We start from the raw sequence: 13,829 nt of genomic DNA on the forward strand, positions 1-13,829 counted from the left end.
TTTTCATCTCATATTTTTGCACTCCATTACTGTGCCCGTCGTCGAAACGCATCGTATTCATAATTAAGTCTACATGTCCGTTTTGTCTATGAACCATCCCGCACACTCTAGCAGCCATCATTCATCCCATGCCGCTGCACGCTATTCTTTCTCTCTTGCTTTGCACTTTATTTGCCATTGTCCTTATTTTTCAATTCACCTCACACCAGTTATTCGCACAGCTGCATTCTATATCTTCAAAATTATCCCCGCTGGCGTTTGTCGGCATTTATTCCACGCCGCTCTTCTGCAGGCATTGTTCATCTATCGATTTATATATTTCCTGCGATCTCGATTTGTCAACAGGCTTCTTAATTTTCAGTTGGTCTTGGTTAGCCTGCGTGGACAGTATATACTTGCTCGTGTATGCTGCGCGGGGCGCGTCTCATCAATCTCATCCCTCAATATACATCATTATTTATACATCGCTCTTGTCCATTATATGAGGTTGCGATTTGTCACGTTGCCATTACAAATATTATGGTCCGAGGACTGTTTCAAAATTCACGTGATTGTATGTCATCTCCTAGGCGTACACACGCTTGAAGCTTGGCCATTGTAACCACCTATCTGTTACGCTTCAAGATTTCCTCTTGTCATATACTGCAACAAAAATGTCTCTATCATTTAAAGGCCAAACTGTCGTAGTCACTGGTGCAGGTGGTGGACTCGGGAGAGTGTAAGTAATCTGTTCATCTCCTGCTCCGGCTGTGACTGAAAAGAGTGGGGCAGGTACTCGTTGCTATTTGCATCGCGCGGTGCAAACGTTGTTGTAAATGACTTCAATGAAGAGGCTGCACAGAAGGTTGTGGATGAAATAAAGAAAGGTGCACTCCTTCATTCACTTGTCCCGGCCCGGAGATGTGACGTCGCGTTGGACTGTAGCTGGTGGTAGCGCCATTGCAAACACCTCTTCTGTGACTGATGGCGCTGCTGTGATTCAAAGCGCTCTAAGTGCTTTTGGGGGTGTATCGATCCTCATCAACAATGCGGGTATTCTGAGGGATAGAGGGTTGGTTATGTTTTGATGAAGTGGTTTGGAAGTGCTGATGAGATTCGTAGGCTCAAGAACATGACAGATGCTGAATTTGACCAGGTCATTTCTGTGCATGTCAAGGGTGCATTCTCGTGTACGAAAGCTGCTTGGCCCCACTTTAGGAATCAGAAGTTCGGACGCATTATCAACACCACTAGTGCAGCTGGCATTTACGGTGAGTTTCTGGGTGACTGGATGCGCATTATCTTAGAATTTTGCACAGGAAACTTTGGCCAGGCGAACTATAGCGCTGCTAAAATGAGTCTAATTGGATTCACGAAGTCGTTGGCACGAGAAGGTGCAAAATATAACATCAGCGCCGTCGCTATTGCACCTGTTGCTGCATCAGCTATGACTGCAACAGTCATGTCTCCGGAGATGCTTGCGAATCTGAAGGTTTGTGAATGTCGAGAGCGTCATTCCTTCATGCATTAATCTCATCTGACAGCCGGAATTTGTGGCGCCTTTCGTCGTTGCTGTGTGCCATCCCGATGGACCGAACCCTTCTGGCAGAGTGTTTGAGATTGGAGCTGGATTTGTTGGGGAGCTTCGATGGGAACGCAGCAAAGGCACCATATGGAAGACAGACGATACGTTCACTCCTTCAGCTGTCAGTCTGTGGATACATGCGCCCTGCAGTAGCTGACTCTAGTTGCAGGTCAAGCTCAAGTGGTCAGAAGTGACCGACTTCTCGAACCCGAGATAGTAAGGACGTCTCGTTATGGGAGAAAATCTGGTTCAATTGATCTTCTTTCTTACAGCCCAGAGTCCATATCCGATGTCGATAGCACTGTACGCGACAAAAACAAATTGTCTTGGATGTCTTCTGATTGTTTTGTTCCCTAGCTCGAACTTGCTTCTACAATGCCTCCGAATCCTCAGTCAGCACCGCCGGTTCGATTCGACGGCAAGACTGTCATTATCACGGGTGCTGGTGCCGGTCTTGGACGTGCATATGCACTCATGTATGCACGCCTTGGCGCAAATGTGGTTGTCAACGACGTCAGTGAGAAAGGAGCACATGCTGTGTGCTCCGAAATCAAGTCGGGTAGGTTGCCACTTTCGTTCGATGTTCCCAATTTGATGCGAGCTTTCACAGCTGGGGGCAAAGCAGTTCCTGCAGTTTGTTCGGCAGAAGATGGCGAGGCCATTGTCAAGATAGCTTTGGACACATTTGGAGGTGTACATGTCCTTGTAGCGAATGCTGGTGTCCTGAGAGACCGTTCATTCACCGCCATGTCCGAGCAGGAGTGGGATCTTGTCGTGGCGGTGCATTTGCGCAGTACATATAAGGTATCGCTTACGCTTTCAAGTAGCTATTTGATAGTCTCTAATATTGGTCAAGTGCGCAAAAGCTGTTTGGCCTATTTTCCAGAAGCAGAATTACGGTCGTATTGTTACGACCTGCTCGCAAGTCGGTATTTGTGCGTTTCGTTTGTTTTCAGTATATCTACGTCTCTCATAACTCGTTGGTTCGCAGATGGTAACTTTGGCCAGACGAATGCAAGGCATTTTTTCCAGTTTCTCAATGCGAGTGCTGATCATCTTCAATACAGTATTCGTCAGCCAAGGCTGGTATCATGGGTTTCACCAAAACGCTTGGCTTTGAAGGTCGTAAATACAACATCTTGAGCAATGTCATCGCTCCCTCTGCGGGTACTGCCATGACGATGACCATTTGGCCACAAGAAATGGTCGATGCATACAAGGTCTGACTTTTTACTTGTTAGATATTCCATTTATCCTGCCTTCCCTGCAGCCCGATTACATTGCACCAATCGTCGGCTACCTTACAAGCGAAGCCAACACCGAGACGACAGGACAATTGTTTGAGATTTCTGGTGGATGGGCAGCGCAGACTCGGTGGCAGCGTGCTGGTGGCTACGGGTTCCCTACTAACAGAGTGCTCACACCGGAAGATATCATCTCCAAATGGGACATTTTCACCAACTTTGGTACGTTCCGCGAAATCAATTCTGGAACAGGAGGCTGATGTACGCCTTGTAGATGATGGTCATGCTACAAACCCTACTACCTCAGCTGAAGGTATGCAACAAATAATGGGCAACTTTGAGAACAAGGCGTCGGTTGTGGAGACCGTGAAGGATGCTGTGAGAGATGCTGGAAAGGCATTGAAAGCCAAGTTGTAGGAGTATCATATACTTTCGGAACTGTATCTACCTATCCGTTGTGCATATGTCATGCATGTTGGGTCAAGGCATTTGGTTTGCGGAACACATCCAGGGAGAGTACGTGCTTGTGCACTCAACGTAGACGGCCAAATAAAATATTCATTTATTCACAGTATGGTTCAGCTTCTGGAAATGGTAGAATGTTGGCTTCTGTGCCAGATCGCAGACCCAGATGCTGACCATCAAATCAGCATCGAAACTTGCATCGAACTGCGAAGACTTCCTAACCTCGTATCATGACAATACGACGACTCACCAGCCGCAGAAATTCCCCTTTGGATATCAAACGATATCAAGCCCGGTAAGCGGTGTGCGCGGATGAAGTTCCTTGTAACCGTGTACGGTTGAGACGGGTTCAGGAAGCCGAGGACAACGGTCCACGTATCTCGAATGAAGATGACATATTTGCAGCGGTGCACGTGTGATGATGATGATGATGACCGGACCAGAGCGGAAACGATCTGTCTGATTCTCATCATACGATCCAAATCGATATGTTTCGTCCTGGGCTGATTCCCTCATGAATGCTTGACGGCCATTCTTAAAAGTATTTCGCCCAGTTGGTGAAAGGCTGCTTACCAAGGAGCAGATCACAAAAGTTGGAGGATGTATTAAAAATATTCGCAGTGCTTTGCTGTCCTCTTCGACATTGATACGGCGGACCAGTGTATCACCAGGGTTGCGGTACAGAGAACAGGCTGCAAAGCCGAAAAGATAAACAACGTGGTCGCCACTGATGGTCAATATTTAACCAACAGCAACATATCAGAGGATCGAACGATTCAGGATGAATCACTAAATGGAACCCTGTGGTTTGATGGGCCCGTTGTTGTGGAATGAAAACCCCTTGCGGAGTGAATGCGCGATAGGATGCGATACAGAATACTTGATGAGTTGTTCAACCTGTGATCCTACGGTAGAATTTGATCCCGATGCTTCATAGCTTTATATCGCCCGGACTTCGGCGTATCATCGATTCATCATTGATCAGGTAGTAATAGTTTCCGGAGCTCGATACGAACTAGTGTTTGAAAATGATAATCACCTTTGAAAACATGAGTTTCATCATGTACGTCGCTACATGGCCCGTGCCTGTTCCTCAGGATGACGTCGGTCACCATCATAGATAAGTGAGATCCGGGACCACGATGATGTCACTTAAATGTAGTGCCAGTGCACGCCTCGCGGCTCTCTAGATCTATAGCTAGTATCAATATCAGCACTGTTAAGGTAGCCGTAGTTGAGAAATACCCAAACTCGTTGTTCTAGTGATTGCTAGCTTGTATGTTCTGCTTCGCTTTCCATGATGCGGCAGGCTGGACCCTCACCGACACGTGACAAATGTCATACTGACGTGGAACTCGACGCGTCAAGGTAAGGTTCCAAGTTGAACGTTGACTTGGCGGCTAGTTCCTTACCAACACTGCTGACTGCGGCGGCAGGAGGACGTTCCTGAAATGGCCGGTCTTAGTATAATAAGTCTGTCGGGGTACAGAGGTAGGGAGTTTGAAGATGCCGGCACCCCCCGAGCATGGCTTTGAATTTGAATTTGAATTTTTACTGACCATCACCGCCAGTCAGGGGACTTAGTACTACATACGGCCATGGGCCCATCACGTCCCTCTTTGCTGCCATGATCAGCTTGCCACCATTCCACTTCTCAATATTACAATCTTTACAGCTAAGACAATCGTTCGAGCTGCGTCTAAATAGAGGATTCCATTGACACCACCTCCAGTGGTGGCGGCTGGTGGCAGGCATCATTCCTGACAGCGGGTAGCGGAATGCCGCGCGTGCGAGTGGCTGATTCGACTCCGCTTAAATTTGCCGAGCGTGCTGAGGGGATGACGGCTTGTCCTCATCGTTCCCTGCCGCCGTGTTAATGTTGGGATGGCAGCCGGAATCCCGACATTCACGGCAGGTAATGACAAAGACAAGCCAAACCGTCCGCGTCATTGTGAACAAATCCGCAGTTTAACTTGGTACTTCTGCGCATTCAAGTTGTTGTGCAACGCTAATATAAAACTGCACTGTCAGCAGATAAGTTAGACGTACAAGTCTGAACGTCGCTTCTACTATAGGTTTGTCTCGCCATCGATTGAATCGGATAGCCCCGACTCAAAATCAATATTTCTGTACAGGTCATGTCTACCGAACCCGAGTCACGCCCCCATGTCGTACTCTGGGGTGTGGCCAAGCCACCCAATGCACCTAGCTCGTCTGGCTTTTGCCAAAAGCTGGAAGTATTCCTCAGATTCAGTGGTATATCATACGAAGTAGGCGAAACTGTCCCAATGAAGGCTCCCAAGGGCAAAGTTCCCTTCGCCGATATTAAACATGACGGGAAAACTGTCACTATCCCGGATTCTCATTTTATCATCCGCTATCTCATCGAGAACGGACTCATCAAAGATCCGGACACCGTAGCCGGCTTAACTGCCGTTCAGAAGGGCGAGTCGAGAGCATGGCAGGCGTATATCGAAGAACTGCTATACTCTGCAATCGTTCGAGATCGGTGGTACATAGATGAAAACTATGCAGTGACTGCCGAGGAGATATTTGGGAGCATGGCCTGGCCCATGCGGCCGATGATATCTTGGTTTTTTAGGTGGAGGGTGATGAAGTCAATTTGGAATGTTGGGATGGGGCGTCACTCCCAGGAAGAAGCTCAGTCTTTGCAAAAAGAGGCTTTTGAGGCTCTCGAAGCAAGGATGTCGGGCCACTTGTATTTCCACGACAGCGAACAACCAACGGGCATTGATCTTATCATCTATGCTTTCCTCGCCAATACACTGGCAACGAGTGGGAACCCGTACTGGGCGGATATGGTGCTAAGGAGTCCTACCCTCCTGGCATTCACAAAAAAGATGACAACCTTGCTCTTCCCCGAATACAAGCTCCTTTTACATCGCATCGAAGAAGTCGACGGCCTGAATTAGCAGTGGGTGATTGGGTTTATAAAAGGAACAAATTTTCTTCTATTGTTGGTCCACCTGCATGTTTCGTATGGTTTTGTCGTCATGCTGGAGTAGACAATCCTTTCTCCCGTTTGTAACTGATTATCACCATGACATTAGTGTACACTTCAAGTCCAAAACTTGTTGTCATGATTTTGCCGCAGCATAATTAAAAGAGCCGCGGATCGGTTGCAGCAAATATTATTCATTACGTTTCGTAGTACCGTAACTAAACAAACTTACCAATCTTGCCACATCTCAGCGCTTAGCTGTTGCCTGCGAGGTTCAACACTGCCGGCGACAGCGACCAAGGCTGCGCCTCAACGTTCAACGAGCAGCGACGTGCAAAGTATTTGCTCGCTCGACTGAATGTAGGTATTATCGTTTGATTGAGTGCTAGGTGTCATTAACATATTCGGCAGCAAACTTATCGTTCCATTATTTCATTCATAGTAGTACTTTTCAGCTGTGGCTCTCACTCCCTTCCGCTAAGGCAACACTCTTTTCTTGATTTCAGTCGTTCCAGTCTTTTTCATCTTAACCAACATCGTACCATTCAACCATGTTCCATCGCCCCGATGTCCTGCGAAAACGACAGACGCTGGGTGGTCTCTCCGGATCCGTGATAGTCACTGACACTTCGCCCACCGCAACTGCTCTCGTTCAAAACACCACACCGATACCTGGTTCGGGTTCCCAGACGGGCATTCAACTTGCCTCCTCGACACCGTCCGCATCACCGACTTCGTCGTCAGTTGCACCTGCTGTGACCACCTCCTCACCCACTTCCTCTTCCGGAAATAACATACCATTAAGTACTGTCATCGGCGCCTGCGTCGGCGCATTCATCGTCCTCGTACTGGTAATCTCTTTAGCCATCCACTGTTCAAGACGACAAAAGTCGCAGCCCCGCAATGCTGATAACTTGTACCGCAGGCGCTTCCATTTACAACATTGGGATCGCCTAAATGATGACAAGGAGGGCCAACAGAATGGGTCGCAAAGGCCTCCATCCGGGCCGATGGACAAGTTGGGCGCAATGTTTCATCGTACACCCAGCACAACCTCTGGAGAAAAGTCCTCTGATAGCCATGGAAACCGCGAGTCCATAGGCACCATGCAGCACTTTGCCAAGTATCATCCTGGCTTGGCTGAGGAAATGGCATCAAAATCTGCAGGTTTGGGTCGCGTGGTTGTCACTAAACCTCCACCTGTACAGCGGTTTATGAGCCGCACTCAAGCTGATGGTGTGCCAACCATTTCATGGGACGGCGATACTGTCGGTGGGGGCTCGCTCTTCTCCGTGCAGTCGCGTCTATCTGGTACCATGTCACCTACGGTGACTATGGTCAAGTTCACGCCACCTGCAACTGTGTCTGGGTCACATCGCTGGGAGAGTGCAGAGGTTGGCCATATCGATGTACATGGTTCAGAGATGTCAGAAGCAGGCGATTCACGCAATCCTTTCGCGGATGCGGCTTCCGTCAAGAGTGGCATTAGCCGACGCGTCACTAACCCATTCTTCAATGCGCAGGAGAAACCCCAAAAGCGCACACTCTTTGCCAACACCACACCCGAATCCAATCCCTTTGCCGACTCAAACACTCCCACTTCGAAACCTTTCCTTGAAGTTGAAACTCGCTCAAACAGTGATACCAGCTCCAACAATTCCCACGCTATGCAAAGTCTCATTGCTGCACTGGACATGTCAGCTGGGCCACGTCTACCCGTGTCATCTATGCGATCATCGAATTACTCCCATAATTCAACAATCTCTTGTGATGAAGTTGATGCGGTGAGCGTGACAGCCTTCCCATATCCCCCAACGCAAGTTCCACTCAGATGATCCACTTCCAAAACAACACGCTTCGCTTTCCGTTAATATGTGCAAACTTCATTTCGCATCAATACATACTGCCATCTTGATACATTATTTCATATTTGTATCTCGCGCATCCCACCTTCATACTTTTTTTTTTCATGGGGGCGCTTTACGGTCCGGTATCGACGTGTACCCCTCCCACTCTGTCACTCCTTGATCTTTTGCATGGGAGCAGCTTGTTTTGCGCTTTCCCTGTTACGTTACATCTTGTCCATCACTACTTGCTATCCAAATTGTTCTGAGGTAGATTTGTTATATTTGTTATATCTATTGTTACTAGCTTCACCATCTGCGCCTTCTCGCAGGAACCTTCAATAAAAGATGAATAGGGTAGACTTGTAAAATGTGAGCGCTGTTACTTGTGCGAGGCCTTCAGGATGTCAAAGTCTGTAACTGGTGCAACGACAATCGTATTGAGAGCAGTATTACTGCCTTGAACTGAATTATGATATTTGTTTTCGTATCTATAGGAGTTCATATCATGAACTCGCCACATGCACAAGCGAAACTCTGAATCTAAATGTGTAATGTGTAATCTTGCGGGCGGAAGCCAGGTGGCCCACGATTGACAACCTACTTAAGACGTACAGTGACTGATAGAAACAAGAACTCTCCTTCGGTCGGTTCTTGTTTTCACGCTAAAAAACACCCGTGCATAGTAGTTGGGCCCATGTTGGTAGCCCGTGTGATCGTTGATTAATGATTGATAATAGATATCTTCTGACCAACTTCAACTTGAGCAACTGCATTGGAAGCCCAAAAATCTCTTGTCTCCTAGCCCACAAAGACGCCTCTCCTCTCTTATCTCTGCTGGGAGATCATCGCTTGGTATGTCATCGCCTTCTGCTCCCCACGGTTCGAAAGGCGTGCATGCCATCTAGAACGTCACAGTGAGCTGCTGTCAACCGCAAATCGATGACGGGTGGGTGCCTCACCTGCATCACTTTCGCCATGATACGCTTCCCACTGTCACGGTCCGCCTCGACTTTTTTGATGAGCTCCTCAAGTACCCACTGTCTGAGCACAAAACGCGGGTTCACACTTTTTGCGGCGTCTTGTCTGGCGCTGTCAAAGTCAGCCTCACCAGCCCACTCTTCCCCATGGCGCTCGGTTTCAATACGTGCACTGTACTTGTCCAACCAAGCAATCCATTCTTCAGTAACTTTCCCATGATCCATGCGGTCCGGATCAGGCGTCCCGCTTAAAATCCCCTTGATGAATGCCTCCAATATTCTCTCACTATCATCTTCCTTCATCATCCCAGTGTGGAAAAACGCAAGCCGTCTAAAAGTGCCATGGAAGTCTAACTGTTGCGCCTCCATCATGTCCAAAAGAGGCTGCACGATCTCCCGCTGGTCCGTTTTCTCCTGACGGCGAAGCCCCAGGCGTTTGCGCATCAAGTTTCCGTATTCTGTAGCGCAAGTTTCTTCGAGAATCTGTTCCATTTCTACTTTAGGAAGTTGTTTGCCTGTTGTGCGCCAGGAGACGAGTGTTTCAGGCGTGGCTGAAGATGCCCAGCCGGGCTGGACTGCTTTGTTGCCTTGTGCGACTTCTGCGCCGATAAGTGGGGAGAGTGCATCGAGGAGAGCACGACAGGCGTAGATGCTGCAAGTGTGCTGTTAGAATGTCGGAAGACAGTTGTGACTTAAAAGACCAACATCATGTTTGGCTGATACTGGGTTGAGCGTTAGTTAGTTTACGAGCGGACATGAATAGTGTTTGACCCACCTTGTATGCATAGCGACCTTCTCCGTCACTATGATTACAGATATGGTAAGAGTCGAAGACGTCCATGAATGCATATGGGCCGTAATCTATCGTCAACCCAAAAATCGATATACTGAAACCAAATATTCAGTCGCCTAAAATTAGAAGTGGGAAGAGAAGTTCACTTGTCCGTGTTCATAACACCATGCATAAATCCATAGGCCTGCCAAGCAGCCACCATCCGTGCATTTCGTCTTGCAACATCAAACAAGAGTTCTTTACCCCAAGCATCACCAGCCTCCCAGTCGATACCTTTCAGTCTTAGCACTCTCCTCGCAGTCCACTCACCCAACTGTCGCAAAGCCTCATAGTCTGCGTCTTGCTGACCGCCACCGAGGAAGAAAGAATTGGATGGAGGGCTGAGGGCTTCAAAGTTACCAATACGTATAAATGTTTCTGCAACGCGTGTGACGATACAAGCGGTTTCTGTACGCTCTCGTGTGACTGGTAAGTCAGGGAGGGAGATTAGACTTAATGACCTGGTAGTCGGGATCGAGAGTGCATGCATGGCTACAATTTCGTCAATGCAAGCCCGGCACTATCAGCAAGGACATCTTCACCTTCTGAGCAGAGGTATTCTCGGATGGATGAGCGAAGTACAGCTAAACCATCCGCAGTGCGGGAGAAGGGGGTCCGTCCAGCACCCTTCAGCTGTATTTCATACGTGGTTTCAGCGTCTTCGGGGTGCGGTGTTACATCTAGCAACCTGTTAAGACATCCTGGAGCAGGCGTGGGATAGATGACTGACGAATTGAAATGGCGCGGCCGTCACCAAGCTGACCAGCCCAGGAGCCAAACTGGTGGCCGCTGTACCTGGCGGACCAGGGTGCAAAGCTAGGGCCAACGCTGGACTCGAGTGCCATCAGAACGGCATGGCCACTCAAGACATCCACCAATTCCTGCCTGGCAGCCTCAGCCTCTGGGGAAGAGGTCGAGATAACCTCTTCTTCTATCTGAGGGGCCAAGGCCGGGTTTCCCAGCACTTCAAATGCATCACCAACGTCTAGATGTGGTAGGCAGTCTCTGAGGCATGTCTCAGACAACCCGATGAGCTCCCTCTTCCTATCTCTGAGCTTGGAGGTATATTTGTTCAATGAAGGCTGGATTTGACTGCTAACTGGAGATGAATGACGAGCTTCGCGCTCGCTGATCCACTGCTCGATGTAACCAGCCTTGTCCTCGATGATGGCAGGTGGGTCAGGCGGTGTGATTTCGTAGGGAAACTCTAGTGGCATTGGATTCACATACGAGAAGTGTGATTCTTTGGAGAGTAGCCTTGCACGCCTCTGTAGACTTGGTTTGTTTGGCAAGACATCAGAGAAGAACTCCGCTGGACTCAGGGTAACTGGATCTGGGGTAAGGTTATGTGTCACGATGTGGCTTGACGGCGGGAGGGGCAATGAGGAGATGGGTACTTTACAAAAGTTTGCCATTATGGAACGAGCACGCAGAGTGTTCATGCACAGCTGATGAAGAATGATGGGATTGGGCAGGAGCAGAGGAAGCTGCTGTGACGTCGAATTCAAGGACTGGCAGGGGCCGTTTGTTGACAAGTGTTTGTACTAATTAAGCTGATCGGAGTCACGGTAATTCGATGTGGGCCAACCACTCTAAAAAAAACCACTTCCGTGGCGGCAGGGCCTACTATGATGAACGCAACGAGAAGACTGAAGACTGGCTTCCTGTGGGGTGATTCAGGCGTGTCTGAGTCGTTTTTCGTTATATATACACCAGACCAATAAATCAGGATCAGCGTGCCCGGCCAGCATACAAGATCGATCGGTCAGATTCGGTGGACTATTAACTAGATCCAACGAAGTGCGTGCATCGTCTTTTCATCATTATGATCATGTAGCCGGATATCCGAGAGCAATTGGGGGCGCACTGAATTAGGTATCTGAAGCGTGTTTGGAGGCGCTGCAGGAGTGATGGCAGAGTTGCTAGAGGTGAGCATTCAATCGATTCAATTCTGATTTATCACGTCGGCAGTGCCCATGCTCATTGAGAAATTGGCGCTTTTTCGATTATTGCGTGTCTTCTAGAATACATTATGATGATTTAACTGATGGAATTCCTGAACCAATACAAGTTTGGAAAGATCATCAATGCGTCACGAGAACAGCATTCAAGAATTTGGAAACAAGTTCCCAACATCACGAACAGCTTTAACCTGTAGAGCGTTCAGATATATGTTTACCCAGTTCGTTACTCAATCGCACTCATCCAATATGCCCTTCGTCTCAGATAATCCCAGTTGGTGGCCGCTAATCAATGAGTTATATGGTTTCAGCTATTTTGTAGGTTCGTGAAAAGCCATTTGAATATGTCGGTGATGTATAATTGTCTAATCGTCCAATTCTAAACTTCACTGCGGTTGCACAGTTGCCGCATCTGCTACAGTAATATATGACTGGGGTGAGCAAGATGGCACCTATCATCGCTGGTATTCTTATGACATCTTCACTTTCAGCTTTGACATTCGGACAAGAGGTAAGTCAATGCCACCGTTACCAAAGCAGTCATCTCACTGCGAATGGTTTTATAGTTCGAACTGATTTGGGTAAGCAGTTTTAAATGAATATCAGGATGATACAATTGACTCGGGCAAGATGCAACGCTGGTCCCGCATGACTTTTCTATATATCAGCGTACGTAGCTCATATCATAAGCACAGTTGGCAAGTTGTCCTAACTTCAACAATGTTTTAGGTGCGCTATATTGGAATACTATATGCTGTGTATGTTCACGCCTTCTAACAAGTTGCCGCCAAGCTAATTAACCATCTTTCTCTGTCAGCATCAACATATTGCGTGTGTTTCCTCACATTTGCTGTGCTTGTTTTTTTGACTGTTGGCATTCAGCAAGCCTTCCGTCACTCCCAGTGACAGATATAGTGAGTGTTCCGCACCAAAACCTATCATTCCCGTTCAATAACGTGCACCGCTATGGAGGGGTGAGTGACATTGTCGGCCAGCTTGTCGGCTATAATGACCGTAACAGATGTAAGTCTTAGGTCCTCCGACGCTCATTACTAACTGGGGTTTTCAGGCCACAGTTTGAACTCTACACTAAACTGGATGACAGTGACTGTGAATACCATGCTGGGCGGTGAGCTACTCAACTACAATACCTCATGAGACTTGACTGAAACATCATACAAGTTATAATGATCACTCGATTACATGCCATGTATCAGCGATCCCGCAAGATACTTATCTTTCTAGTTGTAATTTTCGTGGCTTCCACGATCGCATGTGGAGTGGTCACTGCAATAGGAGACATTTATATGTTAGGAGGTGAGCTCGAATTATGAAAGAGTGCATTAAGCTTATTGGGCGAATACCAGAGGAGCTCATCCTCTCTGGTACCTATCAGTGCATTTATGAATGGGAAGGAGATATCTCACTCGATTCTATGGCCTGGGTACTCTACATTACATGGGAGATCCTTGCACTGTGTCTTGCAGTCTGGATTACTGTAAAACACTTCCGTGAACTGCGACGATCATCGACGGGACAAGCTATTGGGGACTGTTTTATGGTGTTAATGAAAACCCATGTGCTCTACTTTGTAAGGTGAGCTCGTAATTGAATGTAAGTTCTTCCCCCGCTGAAATTCTGCGCGTGCTAGCTTTGCTGTTGTTTCTAGCTTCCAACTTAGTCATTACTCTCCGAACTTGAAGACCAAGGTGTAACGACTGTCAATCATATCTATATGTGGCAACTTATCTTCAATCCTACAGGCATTGGAAACTGGAACTCTGATGTATACCGCTCATCTTGAAATTTACTCGATTGTGCAGATGTTTGTACTGGGACCACGTCTCATCCTCAGCATTCGAGAGTATCACACCAAGCTCGTGGACAACTCCGATGCAGGGACAGGCATAAGCACCATTACTTTCCGGGAGCATGGATATGTGTCAACTGGCGGTGATGTGTAGCACGAGAGAGAAA

At 47.8% G+C, this 13,829-nt stretch overlaps 5 protein-coding genes across 5 annotated transcripts; 4 read left to right on the forward strand and 1 right to left on the reverse strand.

The window, feature by feature from the left end:
- Positions 1–544: 544 nt before the first annotated feature.
- On the forward strand, positions 545–3,337 carry HD556DRAFT_482872 (peroxisomal hydratase-dehydrogenase-epimerase). Its single transcript, XM_041310737.1, has 15 exons — positions 545–718; positions 772–866; positions 925–1,051; positions 1,102–1,250; positions 1,299–1,471; positions 1,524–1,685; positions 1,734–1,780; positions 1,837–1,867; positions 1,922–2,123; positions 2,175–2,368; positions 2,421–2,499; positions 2,556–2,578; positions 2,632–2,784; positions 2,835–3,030; positions 3,083–3,337. The coding sequence occupies exons 1-15, from the start codon at positions 654–656 to the stop codon at positions 3,223–3,225; spliced, it is 1,839 nt and encodes a 612-aa protein (XP_041166425.1). The 5' UTR covers positions 545–653; the 3' UTR covers positions 3,226–3,337.
- Positions 3,338–5,226: 1,889 nt separating this feature from the next.
- On the forward strand, positions 5,227–6,463 carry HD556DRAFT_1326481 (uncharacterized protein). The gene has a single exon (XM_041301549.1). The coding sequence runs from the start codon at positions 5,412–5,414 to the stop codon at positions 6,204–6,206; it is 795 nt and encodes a 264-aa protein (XP_041166426.1). The 5' UTR covers positions 5,227–5,411; the 3' UTR covers positions 6,207–6,463.
- On the forward strand, positions 6,464–8,470 carry HD556DRAFT_1261531 (uncharacterized protein). The gene is made up of 2 exons (XM_041299057.1): positions 6,464–6,595; positions 6,647–8,470. Exon 2 carries the CDS (start codon positions 6,787–6,789, stop codon positions 8,068–8,070), a length of 1,284 nt encoding a protein of 427 aa, XP_041166427.1. The 5' UTR covers positions 6,464–6,595; positions 6,647–6,786; the 3' UTR covers positions 8,071–8,470.
- A 147-nt stretch (positions 8,471–8,617) lies between these two features.
- Positions 8,618–11,421, reverse strand: HD556DRAFT_1326486 (uncharacterized protein). Its single transcript, XM_041301550.1, has 7 exons — positions 10,622–11,421; positions 10,434–10,571; positions 9,999–10,383; positions 9,835–9,946; positions 9,765–9,781; positions 9,042–9,711; positions 8,618–8,983 (listed from the first exon to the last, which is right to left on the reverse strand). Exons 1-7 carry the CDS (start codon positions 11,331–11,333, stop codon positions 8,837–8,839), a joined length of 2,181 nt encoding a protein of 726 aa, XP_041166428.1. The 5' UTR covers positions 11,334–11,421; the 3' UTR covers positions 8,618–8,836.
- An 876-nt stretch (positions 11,422–12,297) lies between these two features.
- HD556DRAFT_1436981 (uncharacterized protein) lies at positions 12,298–13,816 on the forward strand (the record flags this gene model as incomplete). Its single annotated transcript, XM_041305631.1, has 11 exons — positions 12,298–12,363; positions 12,419–12,433; positions 12,483–12,521; positions 12,582–12,610; positions 12,670–12,683; positions 12,735–12,875; positions 12,922–12,981; positions 13,035–13,169; positions 13,220–13,448; positions 13,504–13,561; positions 13,616–13,816. The coding sequence occupies 11 exons, from the start codon at positions 12,298–12,300 to the stop codon at positions 13,814–13,816; spliced, it is 987 nt and encodes a 328-aa protein (XP_041166429.1).
- Between the last annotated feature and the right edge of the window lie 13 nt (positions 13,817–13,829).

The sequence above is a fragment of the Suillus plorans genome, assembly GCF_016647745.1.
Source record: "Suillus plorans strain S12 chromosome Unknown HD556scaffold_3, whole genome shotgun sequence".
NCBI classification, from domain to species: Eukaryota; Fungi; Basidiomycota; class Agaricomycetes; order Boletales; family Suillaceae; genus Suillus; species Suillus plorans.

What these genes read in the sequence shown, in the direction of transcription:
- HD556DRAFT_482872 (XM_041310737.1), top strand. Translation starts at nt 654, where the DNA reads ATGTCTCTATCATTTAAAGGCCAAACTGTCGTAGTCACTGGTGCAGGT. An exon ending in ATACGTTCACTCCTTCAGCT is followed by an intron (nt 1,686 to 1,733) that starts GTCAGTCTGTGG and finishes CTCTAGTTGCAG; the next exon opens with GTCAAGCTCAAGTGGTCAGA. An exon ending in ATTTGCGCAGTACATATAAG is followed by an intron (nt 2,369 to 2,420) that starts GTATCGCTTACG and finishes ATATTGGTCAAG; the next exon opens with TGCGCAAAAGCTGTTTGGCC.
- HD556DRAFT_1326481 (XM_041301549.1), top strand. Translation starts at nt 5,412, where the DNA reads ATGTCTACCGAACCCGAGTCACGCCCCCATGTCGTACTCTGGGGTGTG.
- HD556DRAFT_1261531 (XM_041299057.1), top strand. Translation starts at nt 6,787, where the DNA reads ATGTTCCATCGCCCCGATGTCCTGCGAAAACGACAGACGCTGGGTGGT.
- HD556DRAFT_1326486 (XM_041301550.1), bottom strand. Translation starts at nt 11,333, where the DNA reads ATGAACACTCTGCGTGCTCGTTCCATAATGGCAAACTTTTGTAAAGTA. An exon ending in AGAATACCTCTGCTCAGAAG is followed by an intron (nt 10,384 to 10,433) that starts GTGAAGATGTCC and finishes ACGAAATTGTAG; the next exon opens with CCATGCATGCACTCTCGATC. An exon ending in GGTGTTATGAACACGGACAA is followed by an intron (nt 9,947 to 9,998) that starts GTGAACTTCTCT and finishes ATTTGGTTTCAG; the next exon opens with TATATCGATTTTTGGGTTGA.